The following is a 22197-nucleotide window of genomic DNA, read 5'->3' as shown; positions in this document are numbered from 1 at the left end:
CGGGGGAGCAGCTGAGACTGACACTACAGATGTAAACAAAGCCTAACAGCACGGCTGTGATTTATGAGGGATTGCAGAGTGCAGGGGGACCTTAGCGAGGTTTGGGATAGCAACAGAGGCTGGGCTGTATAGGCAGATCCAGCCTCTGCAGATCCAGCCTCTGTATGCAGATAACATTCTTTAAACACACCTCGGGTTCTCTTTAATACAGTGTCAGAAGAAAGTAACCAGAAATATTTATAAAAAGGCATGGAGAGGCTACTCGGAATGGTGTAAGGAAAGATCTCTACATTTAGCCTTATCCTCTTTGGTTCTTGAATTTCTTCAGCAAGGCTTTCAGAAAGGATTAAGTGTCAGTACATTGAAGGTTCAAACTTCTGCAATCAGTGTATTTTTAGAAAGAAAGCTAGCAGCAGAGGAATATTTTATTCGATTTTTTCAGGCATTGAAAAGACTTCGTCCAATAATACGTTTCATAATCCCCTCCTGGGATTTAAATACTGTGCTTCAGGCTATGTGTGCACCACCATTTGAACCGTTGGAAGAAATTTCGGATAAATTTCTTTCTCTAAAAACTGCTTTTCTCTTAGCAATTACAACAGCTGGAAGAGTCTGTGAACTTCAAGCTTTGTTAATCCGAGAACCATATTGTATAATTTCAGACGACCGAATTACGTTAAGACTAGATATTTCGTTTCTTCCTAAAGTAGTATCCAGGTTCCACAGATCTCAGGAAATATACTTACCTTCATTTTGTCCTAATCCATCCAACGATAAAGAAAAGCGATTACATTGCTTGGGTGTAAGAAGATGTATTCTTCATTATCTTTAAAGAACAAGAGTGGAGAAAATCTGATACAATGTCTTGTTCGGTGGAAAATCAAGAGGAAATCAGGCCTCTAAAGCCACCTTGGCAAGATGGATCAAACAGGCTATTACTACTTCCCACCAGTCACAGGGGAAACTGCTTACTTCTTCAATTGAAGCTCATTCAACAAGAGGTGTATCAACATCCTGGGCAGCAAGGGCTGGTGCATCAATTGAACAGATTTGCAAAGCAGCAACCTGGTCCAGCCAGAACACCTTTGTCAAGCACTACAGACAATGTCCTATCCTGTGCAGATTTGAGTTTTGGCAGAAAAGTCCCACCCTAAGATTTCATCTAGTCTATCTCTCAAGGAGGGGTGTTGTCCTGGTAGACGTCCTGGGAAAGACCACATTTACTTATGGTAAAGTCTTTTCCAGGAGTCAGGACAGCACCCCTATGACCCACCCTGTTGTGGGAAATATTAAGGTAAATATGGGTATATATGTACATGTATATTGATACAGTATGAAAATTGTAATTAATATATTATTGAGCATCAAGTATGGTCCGTGTAATCTTTTTTTACTGACTGAGGACTCAGGGTGAGCTACGGATATCTATGCTGCCTACCTGCTTGTTATGCTAATTTTTTAATCTTTTAGCTTCCTGTCCAGCTTGGGGAAGTCTCAAGGAGGGGGTGCTGTCCTTCTGACTCCTGGAAAAGACTTTACCGTAAGTAAATGTGGTCTGCCTTACATTTACTTTAAAAGTGGGAGCCGAGCCTTTAAAGGATTACTGTAATGGGCAAAGGGCAAAAAGAGTTGAACTTACCTGGGCTTCTAATCTTCCCCCGCAGATGTTTTGTGCCCTCGCAGCCACTCACCGATTGTCCGGTCCCCGCCACTGGTTACTTCCAGAATTTGCAACTTTAAATGCGCAAATCTACTGCCCTTACTACGCTTGGACCGGCAGCGGGGACCGAAGCATCGGCAAGTGGCTGCATGGGCTCAGAACATCTGCGGGGACCATTAGAAGGTCAACTTTTTTTTTCCCCCTTTGCCCCTACAGTAATCCTTTAAAGAGAATCTGTATTGTTAAAATCACACAAAAGTAAACATACCAGTGTGTTAGGGGACATCTCCTATTCCCCTCTGTCACAATTTTGCCGCTCTCCGCCGCATTAAAAGTAGTCAAAAACAGTTTTAAAAAGTTTGTTTGTAAACAAACAAAATGGCCACCAAAACAGGAAGTAGGTTGATGTACAGCATGTCCACACATAGAAAATACATCCATACACGAGCAGGCTGTATACACCCTTCCTTTTGTATCTCAAGAGATCACTTGTGTGTTTTTACCTTCTGTCCCCTTCAGCTCTCCTGCACTGAATACTAGTGACAGGCTGTGAGGCTGATCCTTTCTTCCTGTCTAATTCCTCAGTATGTGTCAGCCCAGCTCCTTTCACAGCCTAAAGGTAGCCATACACTGGTCGATTTGCCATTAGATCAACCAGCTGACAGATCCCTATCTGATCGAATCTGATCAGAGAGGGATCGTATGGCTGCCTTTACTGCAAACAGATTGTGAATCGATTTCAGCCTGAAACCGATCACAATCTGTGGAGCCGCGGCCTGTAAACCCTCCCCCCCCCTGCATACATTACCTGAAGCTGGCTCCGGGTCCTCTTCTCCGCGCTGCACCCCGCACCACATTCCAGCATCCTGCACCGCATCCCAGCGTACACTGTGTCACTCCGTGACCAGAAGGTTCAAATAGAGCGCCCTCTATTTGAACTTTCTGGTCACTGGAGTGACGCAGGAAGTTAATGTACGCTGGGATGGAAGCAAGAGAGAAGCGCGGAGAAGATGCCCTGGAGCCAGCGTCAGGTAATGTATAACTGTATCGGATCGGCCGCCGCTAGCGACGCGCTCCCTACCCACGGGCGATCAACGGAAATAACCCGCACGGCGCGATCGACGGACCGATCCGATTTCGGGAGGAAATCGGATCGGCGGGTGCGTTAAGCGCAAACGATTGGCAGCAGATTCGATCCCAGTGATCGAATCTGCTGTCGAATCGGCGGCAAATCGGGCCAGTGTATGGCCAGCTTAACAGAGGAGGATTTTTATCCAGCTCTCTTCTATCACTGATAAGATAGCAGAGGCCTGCTGGCTTATGTAAATAACACACACACTGGAGTGTGCAGAGAGGGGCCTGGAGGGGTGTGCATAAACAGACCAGCAGGGAAGAGTTGGCAGCCTTCCAGACACAGGGCGACAAGTCTGACATGGGAAACATACATTGATTTATTACAGAGACAGTGAAAGTAGAAAGTGCTGCAGTAAGCCAGAGCACATTAGAACAAGTTTAGGAACTTGTAGGATGGTAGAAAAAACGTTGTAATTTTTGTTACGGAGTCTCTTTAATAAAGATTAGGTGTATATGTTACGGCCAGAACCCGAAGTTTGGCCACTTCTAGTTCTGGCCGGCCAATGCGCGAAGTGGCCGCTGCGCTGCGGCCAATGTTAGAAATGGAATGATTCCTCTGATGTATCTTCTGGCCGCAGCGCAGCGGCCAAACGTAGAACAACTTAGTTCATTTAATGCAATTCAGCCGGCGGCAATGTAACAATTCAAGCCGCCGGCTTTTTCTCTGCATCTCTCTCTCTCCTTCTCTCCCCCCCCCCCCCCTCCTCCCGCCTCTCTCGCTCTCTCCTATGGGCAGCCGGGCGGGGACACGAGTGTCCCCCCTGGAGTCGTTCGTCGAGGTAGGGGAATCCTGCCGTTCTTGCAGAGCGGGTGCTGGCAGAAGCGATGTCTGCAGCCTCCCTGCTCTGCTTTCCTGGTGCGACGAACGACTCCCGGGGACACGCGTGTCCCCGCCTGCTGCCCATAAGAGGAGGAGAGAGAGGCAGAGAAAAAGCCGGCGGCTTGAATTGTTACATTGCCGCCTGCTGAATTGCATTAAATGAACTAAGTTGATCTATGTTTGGCCGCTGCGCTGCGGCCAGAAGATACATTAATGTCAGAGGAATCATTACATTTTCAACATTGGCTGCAGCGCAGCGGCCACTTCGCGCATTGGCCGGCCAGAACTAGAAGTGGCCAAACTTCGAGTTCTGGCCGTAACATATATATAAATCGAAAAAATTTATTGTATATATAATTTTATACGTTTCAGATGATGTGCAGAAACTAATAAAACAGGAATATTTATTTCATTAGATTGTTTCTTGAATTTGTTTAGGTTTTATTCCTCCTCCTGTCCCACCGCCAACCATCCTGCCACCTGCAATTAGCTCTGCTATTCCAACAGGTAAGAAAAAAATTAGGGAAATATTTTTAAATTCATTCTCCACAGAATGTATTGAAATAACTCACTATTAAGTCAATTAAATTGCAATATTGTCTTTTAATCTAATTGCACCTGAAAGTTAGTGCCTGTATTTTCAAATTATATTCATGATTTTGTATGAATTAACTCTTGGGGCTATTCCATTGAAAAAAAAGAGTAAGTAGAAGCCTAACAGGGGGAAGTCAGCACTTTATTTGTTTGATCATCACATCTGGCCTTCTCATTATGTGTCCTAAGTATTGAAGTTTTAATAGTTACATTATCCCTTTTAGTGAACGCTTTGGCCTTATTTCTTTAAAGTGAACCTTAAGTCGCCAAAAAAAATGAATTTTACTCACATGAGGCTTCCCTCAGCCCCCTGCAGCTGAGACGGTGCCCTTGCCGCATCCCTCCGATCCGCCTGTCCTCGCCGGCGGCTACTTCCGGTTCCGCCGCCACCGGCCGTGAGGCTGGGAACGCGAGTGATTCTTTGCGTTCCCAGCCACAATATCTTTCCCCTATACTGCTATTGACGGCGACACCAGAAGTAGCCACCGGCTGGGACAGGAGGATCACGGCAAGGGCACCGTTCAGCTGCAGGGGCTAAGGGAAGCCCCAGGTGAGTAAAATTTGTCGGCTTAAGTGTCACTTTAAAGAGGAACTGTGAGGAGAATTTTTTTTTATTTTTTTCTACAAAACGAACGAAACATATATGAGGAAATTATGAGAAGAAAAAAAAAAAGGAAAAGAAAGGGGGAAGAAATCTTCTTATCCTGTCAGTTTGGTATAGAAGAGCCTCCCACAGCATTTTTTTTCCCTTAGTTAAAGACACACCACTTTTTTACTTATATAAATATTCAAGTCTATTCAGAAAGTTTAGGACCCTGTTTCACACTGAAAATCGCTGCACAAATCCCCGCTCTTTTGCTGAAACTCTGTTTTCATTCAGGGAGCGGCGCTCGTTTCCTGAACAAGAATTGCAAATACAGTTGTGGTAAAATTTTGCCACAATTTTCAGTATGAAACCGACTGCTTTTCACTCTGTTATTTTTTGCTATTTCTACTTTTTCCCAAAATACCTCTGTTCCAAATTGAAGCCCCCCCCGGTCCTGCGGGTTCCTGAGATAGGATATATAAATGCTATCTTGTGAACCAGTGGGGCTGTAATGTGGCACAGAGGTGGGGAGGGGGAGTGCTGAGATATCCAGCCTTTAATATCAGTAGCAAAATATAATACTATAGACATAGGAGGATCAAACACAGCATCGGCAGCTGTGGGTGCTGACATATCCAGCTTTTAATATCAGCATATGCTAACCAGGAATGGAGCTGCATGTGATGTCATTACCCACAAGGCTGTGCATCAGTAGGCCAAATTTTAATTAGGCCTACACTGTGGGACGGGTTTCATATTTCAGCTGGATTTCCTTTGGCTGCAGGACTTTTTTCCCTTGTAATGCCCAATGCACACCAAAACCGCTAGCAGATCCTCAAAATTCTAGCAGTTTTTGGAGCAGATTTCAGAGCGATTCTAGGCATGTTTTGAGACATTTTCTAAATATGCTTAGCGTTTTTGGGAGCGTTTTCGTGTAGCAGATTTCAAATATTGTTACAGTAAAATCTGTTACTGAACAGCTTCTGCAACAAAAACGCCTGGAAAACCGCTCTGATGTAGCGTTTTCCAGAACGGTTTGCGTTTTTCCAATACTTTACATTGAGGCAGAAACGCTTCTGCAAACCGCAAACGTGCAGCAGGAGGCACGTTTGCGGTTTGCTAAAAACTTCAAACCGCTGGTGTGCACCATCTCATTGAAATACATTAGCCAATTGTTTTCACAGGCGTATGCGGCTGGCGGATCGCTGCTAAAACCGCTCGGTGTGCACTGGGCCTAAGACCAGGGTTTTCCCCAACAAACCTGCCATCAGCTTCACGCCGGTGGCAAGTTCACTTCCACCTTACAGATCCTCTAAGTATTAACTGCTTTGATCTTCTGGCACTCCAGGGAACTCTCAGTAGCTTTCTTCAAATCCACAATTCAAACGCATCAATTGTTCTATGCATGATCTTATTTATGGACCAACTTTCACAGCCATATGTTTCTACTGGAAAGACCATAGCTTTAACTGTCTTTGTTGGTAAGGTGACATTTCTATCCTTTAGTATTTTGTCCATATTTACCATAGCTTTCCTCCCAAGTCTCTTAATCTCATGGCTGCAGTCGCCATCTGCAGATATTTTTGATCCCAGAAAGATGAAATCTGTTAAAACTTCTACTTTTTCCTGCCAGCTATTTAAATTCCAGCATGTGACGCATCCAAACTACCTTTCCGCATGACATATTCAGCATATAAATTAATAAATAAGGAGACAATATGCAACCTTGTTGAACTCCTTTGCCAATTCTGAACCAGTTAGTTATTCCATACTTCGTTCTAATGGTTGCTTCTTGGTTGGCATAAAGATTCCTCAAAAGACAAATGCGATGGTCTGGTATCCCCATTTCCATGAGAATCTGCCGCAGTCTATCACTATCTACACAGTCAAATGTTTTTCAATAGTCTATAAAGCAAAAGTAGTCTGCAATCTCTTTGCTTTCTCTATTATCCGTCAAATGTTGGCAACATGGTCCCTTGTGCCTCTCCCTCTTTTAAAATCAGATGGCAGTTCTCGCTCCATATATTGCTGCAGTCTGGCTTGTAGAATTGTTAGCACTACCTTGCTAGAATGCTATTTAAAGGGATACTGTAGGGGGGTCGGGGGAAAAATGAGCTGAACTTACCCGGGGCTTCTAATGGTCCCCCGCAGACATCCTGTGCCCGCGCAGCCGCTCACCGATGCTTCGGCCCCGCCTCCGGTTCACTTCTAGAATTTCTGACTTTAAAGTCAGAAAACCACTGCGGCTGCCTTGCCGTGTCCTTGATCCCGCTGATGTCATCAAGAGCGCACAGCGCAGGCCCAGTATGGTCTGTGTCTGCGCAGTACACTCCTGGTGACATCAGCGGGAACAAGGACACGGCAACGCAGGCGCCGTGGTTTTCTGACTTTAAAGTCAAAAATTCCAGAAGTGAACCGGAGGCGGGGCCGGAGCATTGGGGAGTGGCTGCGCCAACGCAGGATGTCTGCGGGGGACCATTAGAAGCCCCAGGTAAGTTCAGCTCATTTTCCCCCGACCCCCTACAGTATCCATTTAAGTGCAAGTTTTCCATAATTTGAGCACTCTTTGGCATTTCTTTTTGGGAGAATTGAAATGTTTTGTCTTTGAAAACGTAATGAAGCAGAACAGAGGCTAATAGAATTTTGGTTATAGCAAATACCTCATTTCAACAGCACAATAAAAGACTTTACACATGTGTATCACCAGATGGTCAGTATCACAACCAAATATCTTCTATACAAGTAGCTCAAACAAGACCAGGAGCTGTGTGTGGCTCAGATCTTTAACTTCTAATTGTAAAGTTTAGAATTAAACTAAAGAGAATAGGAAAAGTCTGTAGACAACAACCTATGATCTGAATAATATTTCATATAACTTTACAGTAGAGGTGAAAAATGGGTTCAGAGGATTCAACCTGGTAGATAGAATGCTTAAAGTGAACCTAAAGTCAGACAGAAAAAATGAGTTGAACTCACCTGGGGCTTCCCTCAGCCCCCTGATGCTGATCGGTGCCCACGCTGACTCCATCAGATGTCCCTGGACCGGCCGGTGGCTGGGAACACGAGTGATTCTTCGCGTTCCCAGCCAGAATAGCGCACCCTATGCTGCTGTTGCAGCATAGGGAGGCTGCAATAGCAGCATAGGGGGCGCTATTCTGGCTGGGAGCGCGAAGAATCACTCGCGTTCCCAGCCTGTCGGCCGGTGACGGCGAAACCGGATGTCGCCGCCGGCCGGTCCAGGGACATCTGATGGAGTCAGCGTGGGGACCGATCAGCTTCAGGGGGCTGAGGGAAGCCCCAGGTGAGTTAAACACATTTTTTCTGTCTGACTTTAGGTTCACTTTAAGGAACTATGGACAGAAGTATGTGATATTGTCCATGAGGTTGCAACAAATAAGATCCAAAAACAAAAGAAAGATAAAGAAGGCAAAATAGTTGTCAACTGTGGCTGCAACCAAAGCAGAGGAAAAACTGAAAAGCAAAAGCTATAGGAGACAAATAAAAATGTGTCCAGCTGAATGCAGAGTTCCAGAGAATCACATTCAGAGATAAGGAAGCTTTTCTGAACCAGCAGTGCAAGGAAATGGAAACCATGAGAATGTAATGGGACCAGATATCCCAAAACATACAGATAAGTTAAATTGGCCTCCCCCTAAATTGGCCCTAGACTCTGATAGACATATGACGTTGATAGGGATTAGATTGTGAGCTCCTCTTTTCTGCAAGTTTTCAAAACTTGCAGTTTCTTCTGTTCCAGTTCTGAAACATGCCTGAAGAAGAAATCTCAACTTTCAAAAGCTTGCAAAAAACCTTGTACAATCAGTCATTAAAGGTATCACCTAAACAACTTTGTTTTTATTTCTATGAAAATCCTATAATTTTTCTGGTTATGCACCAAATAAAGCTTTAATCATTTTGTACTGATTGTGGCTTGTGCACTGCTTTCCTTTTGCATCTTTGAAGAAAATCTACATTCTCATTTCACAGAAATGGTAGCATCTAGATTGCGGTCAAGGTGAATTTATTTTTTTTTCATCTGTAAAGTGTGAGCAGAAACATCACATGGTCTCCCAGAGTGGTCTAGGGAGAAGGCTGCATGACTTTAAAGCCTTGGTCAAACATCACTAGGTGGACAGTGTTACATAACATTATACATATAAGAAATGGCTCTTATGCTGAAACCAGGATAATTATGATAAAAATGGACATGCTGAATGATTGATTACGTTCAGCTTTATATCCTTACGGTTTCTCTTTAACCCATTAGCAGCTTCAAAATGAATTAGTTTGAAAACTGCTTGTGCATTGGTAGCCTCTGTCAGCATATCTTGTTTGGCTGCAAAGATGTGAAATCTTGCACTGCCGAGGTGGTATCAATCGATGGCCGATGGAGGTCACACTCTAGCTGCTCCTGTAGAGCCCGGCTGTCAAGAGGCTTAGGAAAAAAAAACAAAAATAGAAATGGAGGAGCGCTCCTTTTAAAATAATACCAGTTGCCTGACTTTCCTGCTGATCCTGTGTCTCTAAGGGCTCGTTTCCACTATTGCGGTGCAGAATCGCCTGGATTCCACCGTTGTTGAAATTCCATGAAATAGCATGCGGATGCGAATTTTTGCGCGTTTTTTGCCGCGAATTCGCATGCGAATTCGCATAGGTGAGGGTATATGCGAATTTAACCATGTCACTGCCTGTTTGAATTACATTGGTACCTATGCGAATTCGCATGAAAATTCGCATACCATAGCCGCATGCGAATTTCCTATTAAATACATTAGCGGCGATTCGCATGCATTCCACTCGCAGGCGAATTCGTTGGCTCTTTTGTGCGTTTTTTTACCGCTGAAAAAAACGCACCTCAACAACGCTACAGTGGAAACAGGCCCATCCACTTGCATTACATGTGCGAATCCGCATGCGTTGGACGCATGCGGATTCGCGATAGTGGAAACGAGCCCTAATACTTTTAGCCACAGCCCCTCAACAAGTATGCAGATCAGGTGCTCTGACTGAAGTCAGAATGGATTAGCTGCATGCTTGTTTCAGGTGTGTGATTTAGCCACTACTGCAAACACAGAGATCAGCAGGATAGTCAGGCAACTGGTATTGCTTAAAAGGAAACATCCATATCCATCTCAGTTAAGGTTCCCTTTAAGATGACACACATTTAGGCTGCTTTCACAGTAAGACGTTACAGGCACAGGTTAGTGCAGCCTGTAACGCAGCCCAACTCAGAGTAATGAAAAATCAATGGGCTGTTCACAGTGCCCACGTTGCGTTACATTGTAACGCTGCACGTTATTTAAAAGTGCAGCATGCTGTGCGTTCTTAGACTGTTTGCACATGCTCAGTATTGTGTTTTTGTGGTTTTTTTGTTTGTTTTTTTGAGGTGTAGGGGAGAGTCCGCTATTGTTAGGCACATGGCTAATTAATATTCACTGCATTGCCGTGTAGTGATGGGAAGTTCGGCTCGATTCACTGAATCGATTCATTGAAAAGAGCCGGACTTCCTATCTCTACTGTTCAGAATCGATTCATTGAAAAGAGCCAAACTTCCCATCACTTCTGCTGTGTTTTCTTCCTGGAGCTGCCGCTGATTGGCTGGTGGGACCACGTGATGTGGAGTGTTCCGATCACGTGGTCCCCGCAAGGTATGAGACAAAAAAGGCACACCAACAGCCGCACATCGCGGCTCACTCTGGCGTCCACCTCCAACACCACCAGGCGTTGCATTAGGGGCATGTTATGCAACCATAACGTCCCCTAAAACGCAACATCCTGGTGGGAAAGCGGGCTTATAGCATGACATCTGACATAATAAGCTCAACATATAACACTAGTTCAACCTGAAGTCCCTTTCTAGTTTCCTGTACTGCTACTATTAAAAAAACTAGAGTTGAGCTTGTCCAACATTTTGTCAAATACAGCCTTTTGTCCTAAAAAGTAAATAGAAACCACTGTTATCTGGCTGAGAATAGACTGCTGATAGCATTTTAGAGCTGAAAAGTTCTGAGGGTCAGTATTTTTGTTGTTTTTGCTGTCTGAGCCTGCGCAGTGCAGCCAAACTCTGTTGACAAGCCCTTGTCTATGAGCTAAGGGAGGTCCCAGCACTGGAATGACAAGGTGGAGAGGGACAGGTGAAGATATAGAGGTAAGTATCCAAATTGGGCATTTTTTGTTGCTTTAGGTGTACTTAAGGTGCCATATGATAGACAAGTGTATGTACAGTTCCAAGCATACAAATCAATACATTGTGTTCCCTTTTTCTGCTTAATTACATTCATTTCTCTCCAGTCAGGATCCAGTCTGACTATAGCCTTAAGCTAGCCATACACAATACAAACGTTTTGCCCGATTAGACATATTAGATTCAACAACAACAAAAAACAATTGGGCAGAATTTGTGGTTAACTGCAGCTGTCCTTCATTTGATCCACAGGCAACATGCTTGGGATGGGCATTTTTGCTGCATTTGAATAGTGAATGGCTAGTTTAACCTTCACTGATAAGGAATTACAGCCATAAAACTATTTCCTGGAAAAGAAAATCTTCTGCGTGCATAAGATAGATTTTTTAAAAAGTCAATAGTTAATTTATTTTATCTCTGGGATACAGAAAGACTTGTAATTGAGCGGAGACAATAAAACATTTAATCTACTTTTTAAGTTTTAAACTGAAACTGGGATATCTGAAAAAAAGGTCATTTTTAGGAGGATAGGTACAATTGTTTCACTAAGAAAAGAAAATTCACTCTTGTAATCCTTTTTTTTATATGTATATATATATCTTTTAGCTTTAGTTCCACGTCTGCCTATTTCATCAGATAGTTTGAAAGAAGCTTCATACAGCAGCCTGATGATGCCTGTTGGTTCAGCTGTTTCATCATCATCTACAACTTCTATTTTCAACCCAGCTTTAAGCAGTCAAACAGACAAAGAAGACAGAAGACAATCTTCTGTAGATGATACCACTGAAAGATCTTCAATTGGTAAGCATTAATTACATTTGTTTGAATTGTTGATTGCCTGTTAATTATGCAACTATTTAAATTTGACTTTCTATTAGTAACCTTTTTATTATTTTCTTATTTATTTTAGAAAGTTTCTTCTGTGAGGTTACTGTAGCACTGATTGCAGCTTTTCTGGTATTGGGTATAGGATGTATATACTAGAGCAGTGTCTCTATGCATTGTAGCATGTGTACTTTATACTGGTTAAACTCGGACGTATGTCTTTTTTCAACCAAAATAACTATGTAACTTTATTATTGACTTGGTTGACCAAGTGCCCCCTGCTGTGGGAAAATAGTCTCCCATACCACTGTCACGTATATATTTGTTAGAACTCTGCAATTGTGTATAAATGTTTTTCAAACATTCCTTCATACTTTCAATTAACTATAAAGGCACCCATACATTGTTCAACTTTCCACAGAGAGATTAACTTTGAATGATCAAAAACAGTGTGGTCAATTGAAAGAGTGTCAAGTAGTTGCCCACACACTGTTAGTGAGATCCTGGCAATTCTCCTTTATCAATCAATCTAAACGATGTTGTACCTCCACGTTCTGAAACCAAAAATCAATTCTGTGTGGATCGAAATCATGTTAACATTAGCCGATTCCTCTACGATTGACTGATATTGTTGTTGATTTAGGCAGCTATTGGTCAATTTCCATCGATTGAGCAGAAAAGACCATAATCGATTTTCCGTTGATCCGATAACTTGATTGAACTGAATGAAAAAATTAAGTAATGCATGGGCACCTTAAGTCCTTATTCAAGATTCTTTATATATGATTCAAATTCTTTTTTTAATATCTCTATAATCGCTGCAGTGGTTTGACTATGACAGGTGTGTCAAATGTCCAACCGTTGCTGCTCTGCATCCTCTTTGCCGTCCTGTACTTAGTCCTATAATGGCCGTCGGACTCTGCAGACATGTTTCTCACAGTGTGCACTCTAGCGGTCATTTTTGTAGTTCTATAAAAATTGCTGGGAGTCCCCGTCGAGTTGGAGGAGAAGAGAGTGCGGTAGTAGCAAGTGTGTGTAAACGGGTAGAGGAAGAGGCAAATAACAGGCGGTAGAGGAGAAAGCACAGAGTTGATGCAGCAGTTGGCAAAGAGGAAGCACCAGATGTAGAGGAGAATGAACAGAGGGGGCAGAAGGAGGCACAGGGGGAAAGAAGAGACCAAAGAGAGAGAAGAAAGCACAGAGGGGGACAGAAGGAGGCCCAGGGGCAAAGGAGGAGGCACCAGTTTCAGAGGCAAAAGCATAAAGGGAGGTAAATAGGGGGCTCAGGGAGATCGGAAGAGGCACAGATGGAAGAGGAGGCACCAAATGGGTAAAGAGGGACATGATGTGGCTCAGGCAGGGTAGGAGGCGTGCACAGGACAGCAGGAAGGAAGATGGACAGGGTGGGACACATGAGCACATTGTGGCGGGGGGGGGGGGGGGGAGCAGAAAGACATGAGGAGGCCCCTTGGGGCCATAGGTAAATAGAGGAGACACAGGGAGACTGACTGGAAGAGGCACACAGATGGAGGAGGGGACACAGAAAGACAGACAAGGGAACAGAGGGAGCACAGGGTGACAAGTGGAAGTTGAGGGGGAGCAATAGAATGACTGGGGGCACTTAAGGCAATAGGCGACTTAAAAAGAACTTCAGCGTAAAGTGGTATGAAACTCATGAAACCTACTACCAGAGACATTTTTTTCTAGCAGAACAGCATTTAAACAGTTAAACAGAGCACTTTCTTCTTCAATGGTAAGCTTAGCTCAGATGCTCAGTTGAGGAAGCGATTACATTATCTTGTTTGTTTTCTTATCAGCCACTATTAGTAAACATTGCTAGAAGTGCTTTAGCTGAACAGAAACAGAAAGTGTACAAAGAACGCCGATTAACCACCCTGGCGTTCTGATTAAATCGCCAGGGTGGCTGCGGGAGGGTTTTTTTTAAATAAAAAAAAAACTATTTCATGCAGCCAACTGAAAGTTCGCTGCATGAAAGCCCACTAGAGGGCGCTCCGGAGGCGATCTTCCGATCGCCTCTGGCGCCCAGAATAAACAAGGAAGGCCGCAATGAGCGGCCTTCCTTGTTTTGCTTATATCGTCGCCATAGCGACGAGCGGAGTGACGTCATCGACGTCAGCCGACGTCCTGACGTCAGCCGCCTCCGATCCAGCCCTTAGCGCTGGCCGGAACTTTTTGTTCCGGCTACGCTGGGCTCAGGCGGCTGGGGGGACCCTCTTTCGCCGCTGCTCGCGGCGGATCGCCGCAGAGCGGCCGCGATCAGGCAGCACACGCGGCTGGCAAAGTGCCGGCTGCGTGTGCTGCTTTTTATTTGATGTAAATCGGCCCAGCAGGGCCTGAGCGGCAGCCTCCGGCGGTGTTGGACGAGCTGAGCTCGTCCAGACCGCTCAGGTGGTTAACTGAATTTGGACTAGATACATAATGTACCTTCGGGCGATCAGCAAACATCGTGTTTAATGTTACTAGTTCGGCTCTCTAACATTTTCAAGAACAGTGATATGGCCCTTTGTCAAAAAAGTTTGGGCACCCCTGGACTACGACAAGACAAGCCCAAGTACCCTCTGTGCCCTACTAAAGGAGCTCCCGGGGAATGCGCACCATTGAGGACCTAGGCTCTGTAGAGCAGGGGTCCCCAACCCCCGGTCCACTGCTGGGCTGCAGGCTGTGCTGAGCCGGGCCATGCATGTCTGACTTTACAGAAGCTGCGAGGAGCGTCACTGAACTCAGCAGGATGCTATAGAGAAGCAGAGCCATCTGCAGTCATTGTTACTGCTGCCACCTGGTGTCTAATTTGTAATGTAGCATGCGTTCTGTCTATATGGACACTTGGTGGCAGCAGTGAGGATGACTGGGATGCTCTGGTCTCTTGCCAGCCACAGAGTTCCATCTGCACAGAGGTGAGCAGCTAGTGCAGGAAGAATGGAAGTTTTAGGGAACAGTGAAGTGAGTGTGGAGAGGAGTGAAGGGTGAAATGAGTGTGGCAAAGAGTAAAGTGGGTGTGGGGAGGAGGGAAGGGTGAAGTGGGTGTGGCGGGGAGTGAAGTGGGTGTGGCGGGGAGTGAAGTGAGTGTGGCGAGGAGTGAAGTGAGTGTGGCGAGGAGTGAAGTGAGTGTGGCGAGGAGTGAAGTGAGTGTGGCGAGGAGTGAAGTGAGTGTGGCGAGGAGTGAAGTGAGTGTGGCGAGGAGTGAAGTGAGTGTGGCGAGGAGTGAAGTGAGTGTGGCGAGGAGTGAAGTGGGTGTGGGGAGGAGAGAAGGGTGAAGTGGGTGTGGGAAGGAGGAAGGGTGAAGTGAGTGAGGGGAGGAGGAAGGGTAAAGTGAGTGTGGGGAGGAGGGATGGGTGAAGTGACTGGAGAGGAGAAAAGTGGGTGTGGGGAGGAGGGAAGAAAGGAAGGGTGAAGGGAGAGTGGGCAGGAGGGGTGAAGGGAGTGTTGGAAGAAGAGAAGTGTGAAGGAGCTGTGAGGAGGAGGGAAGGCTGTAGATGACTGTGCCAGTAGATAGGGAAGCCCAGGCAGTAACTCCCTCTCTTTCACCACCTGTCACACCAAATGTACCTTGTGCTGGTGGGTTATGCAGCACAGATGCATCTTTTCCAAAGTGCTGAGGGTAATGAGGAGATTGGTTGGGTAGGGCTGGTGCTGCCAGGACTTAAAGCCAATGGGTACCGCTTAAAAAATAAAAAAGTCAGATACTCACCTAAGGAGAGGGAAGGCTCGGTCCTAATGAGCCTTCCCTCTCCTCTCCCGGTGCCCTCGGTGCTGCGCTGGCTCCCCGGTTCGCGTTCGCCGCCGCAGGGACTTCTGAGGTCTTCAGGAGCACTCGGGCTTCCGAAGACGGGGCGCTCCATACTACGCACGCGCGAGTGCCTCATAGAGGGCGCTCGCGCATGCGTAGTGCGGAGCGGCCCATCTTCGGGAGCCCGAGTTCTCCCGAAGGCTGCCGAAAGCTGCCTTCGCCTGCAAAAGTGGCAGTATTTGACCGAACTGGTCGAATACTGCTACGGGGGATCCTGCACAGGACCGGGCACCGGGAGAGGAGAGGGAAGGCTCATTAGGACCGAGCCTTCCCTCTCCTTAGGTGAGTATCTGACTTTTTTTTATTTTTTAAGTGGTAAACATTCACTGTAATGTAGTTAGTCTGTTGTCCCCCAAAATTTGAAAGCTTTTTTTTTTATGTGAGCGAGAAATCTGATCGGATTTCCCATTTCTTTCAATATGTCGATCGGGAATGGTGGATTTTTCTGATACATTTGTTTAAAAATTATTGAATGGTGTAGGGTAGTCGTAATTGGGGGGAAATTGAATGCACGTGTAGTATATTGGTCAGATTTGGTTAAGAGGGATTGTCAGCCACAAATTCCACTTACCCACTGTTCTGTGTTTATTAAACAGCCTGGAACCATACCCTGCATTGCATCACTCCTATCTAATCAGAAATGTTTCTGCTGTAGTAAATTTATCTCAGTCAGACTGGCTCTATTTTTGGTACATTGCAGATGAGAAGGAAGCTTGTCATCTCCCCTCCCACATTCCTGCTCCTCACTGATTGGCTGAGGGCAGTTCAGTGCTGCTGAAGTGTGATCTATGCCTGTGCTGTCATGTGTTTACAAAGCAAGCTAGCTATGACGGTGCAGATTCTAGTAGAAATAAAAAGTAAGGTAGGAAATTACATAAAGATTGGCTTCAGTCAGAGGGAATCAGAATGGCAAATACCAAGACCTGAATTCTCTTTATTTACTATATACAATACATCTGTTATGTAAGTAGAACAAGTACTGTATATACTTGAGAATAAGCCGATCCACCATCTTTTACCAAAAAACTGCGAAAAATGATTGAATCGAGTATAAGCCGAGGGTGGAAAGTGCATTAAGCGGACCTGAACACAGAACTTCCCCTCTACTCTAAAATATAAGCAACAGCATAATAACCTTTAAAGAAAAAAACATTTATTTGTAATATCTGATACAAATCCTGCAATAAATTTGCAGTGTGCCTACTTTGTGCTTTCATAAAAGCAGACTTAGGGTTAACATCCTGTGTTTACCCATTAAATTTGCTGAGAAAGGCAGCTGAATTACAACTTGTATGTTTGGAGAGAGGAGGCAAGGCCAGCACTGCAGTTAGGATTCTTTATTGAAAAGGAAGGCACTTACAGTTATGTAGCAGCCAGATGTCCAGGCAGGTTAAGTGGGCGCCAGGTCTGTGTCCCCCTGCGGACGTCCGTTTCGCGCTGACAAGCGCTTGTTCACCGCTGTGGGGAAGGTTGGGGGCGGGCTGCATCGACGCTGGTTACATACCAGCGTCGCGGCGGCACTTCCGCCTACGTTAGCTGGCCACGCCCCCAGTTACCATGTCAACACATGACGCCCACTCGCCCTGTGTAAAGGACTGAGAGCGTCCACGTAGCTTGGCAGCAGAGGGCACGCCCCGCCACACAGTCCGGTGGTCAGCCCCCCTGCAAAGGGTGCACAGCACAAACTGCTGGTAATGTGCAGCGGTGTGCGTGCATACAAAAGACGCTAACTATATTAGAGGTCTAAAAATAGAAAATGCAGGGAACCCAGTGCAAGACAGGGGGGGGGGGGGGGGGAAGGGGTGGGCCGAACAGCAAGGACCAGGGCGAGCGTGTCCGTGGGCGCTACCCAGAGTGCCAAACCAGTTGAACATTAAAATAAACACCGTAAGGTGTATATGTTAAAAAGCCTACGAAGGAAGAGAGAAGAGGGAGGCAGACAAATGCAGTCAAAGCCCAGAGGCAGAGAAGAACGTGCACACTCGCAGAATTCCTTTTCTTGGCGTGGCCTCTGTTCTCCCTTCCCTTAGAACTTTACATCTACTTATATACCTGTGCGGCGCTATACATTGAACGGTGCCGCGCATGTATATTTTATTTTGCCATGCTGCACGTTCTTCTCTGCCTCTGGGCTTTGGCTGCATTTGTCCTGCGTGTTTTCTGCCTCCCTCTTCTCTCTTCCTTCGTAGGCTTTTTAACATATACACCTTATGGTGTTTATTTTAATGTTCAACTGGTTCGGCCCACCCCTTTCCCCCCCCCCCCCCCCCCCGCCCTTGTCTTGCACTGGGTTCCCTGCATTTTCTATTTTTAGACCTCTAATATAGTTAGCGTCTTTTGTATGCACGCACACCGCTGCACATTACCAGCAGTTTGTGCTGTGCACCCTTTGCAGGGGGGCTGACCGCCGGACTGTGTGGCGGGGCGTGCCGGTGGGCGTGCCCTCTGCTGCCAAGCTACGTGGACGCTCTCAGTCCTTTACACAGGGCGAGTGGGCGTCATGTGTTGACATGGTAACTGGGGGCGTGGCCAGCTAAAGTAGGCGGAAGTGCCGCCGCGACGCTGGTATGTAACCAGCGCCGATGCAGCCCGCCCCCAACCTTCCCCACAGCGGTGAACAAGCGCTTGTCAGCGCGAAACGGACGTCCGCAGGGGGACACAGACCTGGTGCCCACTTAACCTGCCTGGACATCTGGCTGCTACATAACTGTAAGTGCCTTCCTTTTCAATAAAGAATCCTAACTGCAGTGCTGGCCTTGCCTCCTCTCTCCAAACATACAAATTTACTGTTCTATCTCCGCCGGAGCACGCAGTTCAGAGGGACTCAAATCCTTACAGCTTATCATACAGCACAGCCCAGCCCGGCCCCCTGTGGTAATCTTAGGCGAGTGCTGGAACTTTACTTGCTTCTGTTGAATTACAACTTGTGCTGAGCTACAGATGGCGGGGGAATTAAGACATGCTAAACTCTCTAAGTACATACAGGGTGCATGAGAGGGAATTAGACCGGCTGAACTCATACAGGGTGCATTTCACTCCTTCTGTCCTGTGCAAGATTTCAGGTCCATTCAACCAACTAGCTCAGTGCACCTACATAAGCCCCGCCGCCATTGCCATGTGTACTAAAGCGGGTACGATTGTTACCTGTGTTATCCCCCACTCCCCGTGTGCTGCCTGATAGGAGCATGTCCTACAGCCATACCTTGCTGCAGCCAGTCCTCTCTGTCCCCCATCGAGCTATGCAGAGCTGGGATGTGCGGTGTGCACCTTTCACTTTCCGATGCACGCATTGATTCCTCTCTGTTCAGTCCAAGCTCCTTGTTATGACACCCTCTAGTGGCACCTCTTATTATATGCTTCACTGGAGGGTGTTATAACAAGGAGCCTGCGACTGGCCAGGAGAGGAATCAATGCGTGCATCGGTAAGTTATACGCGGGTACCGTACACTGCATATCCCGACGGGGACACGGGGGACAGAGAGGACATGTATGGCTGCGGCAAGGTATGGCTGCAGGACATATTCCTATCAGGCAGCGCATGGGGGTGGGGGAATAACACAAGTAAAAATTGTACCCGCTTTACTACACATGGCAATGGGGGGGCTTACACGGACGCACTGAGCTATTAAATAAACATTGTGGCGCAAGATGCACAGGCGGGGGGCACCCACGAGATACTATTGACCCGTTTATAAGCCGAGACACCCACTTTGGAGCCCTTTTTTTTTTCCCTCAAAAACTCGGCTTATACACAGATTATTATTCTTGAATTCAAAAGAAATGTAAAAATGTGATTGGTGTTTGTGTGGCCACCTTTAGGCAGTTTCTTCATCCCCTTGACACTTCTTTCAGGACAGTCCACTGCTGATACCTTACACACTCGACCTTGTCTGTATTGGCCTCTGTTCCCTATACATTATTTGTAACTTCAATCCCCACAATCTTCAGCAATTCATCCTCCAATACTGAAACACACAGATATGTAAAAAAAAAAAAAAAAAAACTTCCACAATTTATACTTGTAACCAGAGATGAAGCACCCTCATGTATTTTACCATACATATCCGTGGGAACATTACAGAAAACACCTACCCTGCTCTGCTTCATTCTTCACTGCACAGCTTGCTTCTTATCAGCCCTGATAAAATCCCAGACTGAGCATTCAGTCTGGCTTTGCTCAGGAATCTTTATACCTGAGTTTGTCTTCTCTTGTGTCTTTTCAAGCCCAAGCCTGCCCCCTTGTGGCTCTGCTATAATGACTCAGCTATAAACATTCCTGAGCAAAGCCAGACTGAATGCTCAGTCGGGGATTTTATCTAATTTTCCCACTGATATATATGGTAAAATACATAAAGGTGCTTCATCTCTGGTTCCCTTTAAGGTGGCACTTGCATGTTTCGATTGCCACATAACGTGACAAACAGATCAATCCCTCTCTGATCTGAATCTGATCAGAGATAGAGCTAATTCCCCCATTAGCTGTACACAGATTTAAATCTGTAAAACCATGAAATCTATTGTAAATCTGTCAAACTGCAGCGTTGCACTGTTCGATAGAGTTTAAAGCTATGGACCATCAATCTACCACTGTTCCCCCGTCGTGTTTGTGTGAAATTTACGGTCTGATAAGAGTTTTGATTGTCTTTTGCCTCAAATTGATCGAAATTACGATTGATTTGGCTCGCTGCATCACCAATACAAAAAAATCAGTTTGATCGAATGTACCTTAGAATATCGATGCATGTATGGCCAGCTTTAGTTTTTCTACAATCTGTACTAATTTTGCTGACCCAGAGTTGGATGTAACTTTGGGTCACCATTGTATAAAATCTGAACACTTCTTCGTAAGTCTTTTTGGTTTAAATATGTTAGCATAAAGGAAACCTGAAGCAAAAAAGTGCCATAAATTGGATAATCAGACGTCTTCCCCCTGTCCCCCTCATCTCCAGCACTGGGACCCCCCAAGCCTCTTGGACAAGGGCTTGTTGAAGAGTATGCGCGGCTGCTCTCCCGTCTGTGAAAGTGTTTTTGCACTGCAGAGATGTAGGACGCCTCATGCCTGTGCAGTAGTATGGAGCTGCTCAGTGGGAAAGGTAGTGCTACTGAGCAGGCGCAAGGGCATTCATGCAAAAATGGCGCCTGGAAATTTGGCCGCAGGGTGAAGCCGAAAAACTGTTCAACCTGATCCTGCAAAAGTCCCTGCGGCATTCATTAGTATTCCCCCTCCAGGATGCCATGGACTCAGGTGGTAGGGCATAATTCGGCTGCCTGCTGTTGCTGGTGGCCGAATTACGCTGCTCTTTATTCACATTATAGCCTAGGGCGGTGCATGGTGCGCCCAAATTTTCCTGCGCAGTTTCGGGCACAAGGCAATCCTGTGCATTGCAGCCACAGTTGTATACATACAGTATGGTAGCGTGGCTGCAAACTTCCAGGGGGTCTCGGCGACTAGCAGTCGTCTGGAGGAGGATGTTGGAAGCCTCTAGAGCAGGGCTGGGCAAACTTAAAGCGGCTAGGGCCACATTCCTTAAATTCCAACCCCCCCCCCCCGCCCGCCCCTGCAGAGTTGCAAGCGGGCCGCGTGGGATTTCAAACTCACCTTGATCGCCAATGCCCACTTTGCATCTCCATGGCAACTGGACCTTACATGACGGGATGTGCCAGCGTATTATACACTGACTGCCAGTATGTAATACACGGTCATGTCTCGACTTCACGTCGTGTGACACCCTGTTGCCATGGAGACGCGATGCAGGAATTGGCGATCAAATCTCCCGCAGCCGCTCGCAACTCTGCAGGGGGGGGAGGATTCCAGGTAGTAGACCTGAACGATAAATCGAATTTAGACCGAAATCGGTTTCACTGAGATCACGATTTTGGAATCGTCAAAGTGGTGATTTCCGCAATGACGTCATGGAGGAAGTTTTTGAAGAAGTGGCTTCCAAGTTCTGGCGCATGCGGTCTGCAGCATCGGCAGTGTTGGACATACCTTCAGCACAAGTTGAACCGTGTCCGTCCTCTTGTGCACAGCATACTTGCTGGTTTCTGTATTTCACATGACATACAGGAAGTATGCCGTGCACAAGAGCTGGCAAACGGCGATAGAGGACGGACAGCATTGGACTTGTGCAGAAGGTATGTCCAACACTGCCGACACTGCAGGGACAGAGAGATGCACAGAAGGGGCACAGAGAGAGTCAGAGAGACACAAAGGGGACACGAGAGACACAGAGGGTGCCCAAAGAGGGATGGGGACAGAGAGGCGCAGTGAGGGAACAAGCAGACACAGAGGGGAAACAAAGCTTGATATGAAGGAAATTGTGAATCTAATCGAAATCAGGATTTCGGACAGACATTGTTACATTTTTTCCTAAAATTGCGGGCTGGAGATCCAGCGCACGTGGGCCATAGTTTGCCCAGTGCTGCTCTAGAGGAATCGGAGATACTTCCCTGTACTGAGATAGGTATCCGATCTTGTCTCCTTTTCAGCTTGCATGTTTGCTTTCAAGGGAGGCTTCTGTTCAAAAAAAATGATCATGTGGTTTATAAATATCTGTCTAATACTAATCATGGAGCGTACACACAA

The 22197-nt window shown here is 46.1% G+C and overlaps 1 protein-coding gene across 6 annotated transcripts in view; it reads left to right on the top strand.

The window, feature by feature from the left end:
• Window positions 1-22197, top strand: part of SCAF8 (SR-related CTD associated factor 8) — a 593726-nt gene that overhangs the window by 284484 nt on the left and 287045 nt on the right. For 5 of the 6 annotated variants that reach the window (XR_011019400.1, XR_011019399.1, XM_068231893.1 and 2 more), the window contains 2 exons: window positions 4053-4121; window positions 11585-11779. Coding sequence is in view for 4 of the 6 variants with exons in the window: in XM_068231893.1 (XP_068087994.1) it covers window positions 4053-4121; window positions 11585-11779 (264 nt within the window). In the remaining 2 variants the exon portion in view is untranslated. The remainder of the gene's footprint in view (window positions 1-4052; window positions 4122-11584; window positions 11780-22197) is intronic. The other variant, XM_068231894.1, reaches the window with a different exon arrangement.

The sequence above is a fragment of the Hyperolius riggenbachi genome, chromosome 4 (genome assembly GCF_040937935.1).
Source record: "Hyperolius riggenbachi isolate aHypRig1 chromosome 4, aHypRig1.pri, whole genome shotgun sequence".
Taxonomy (NCBI): Eukaryota; Metazoa; Chordata; class Amphibia; order Anura; family Hyperoliidae; genus Hyperolius; species Hyperolius riggenbachi.
Note: the sequence above shows the minus strand (reverse complement) of the source record. Positions and strands in the feature narration are given on the sequence as shown.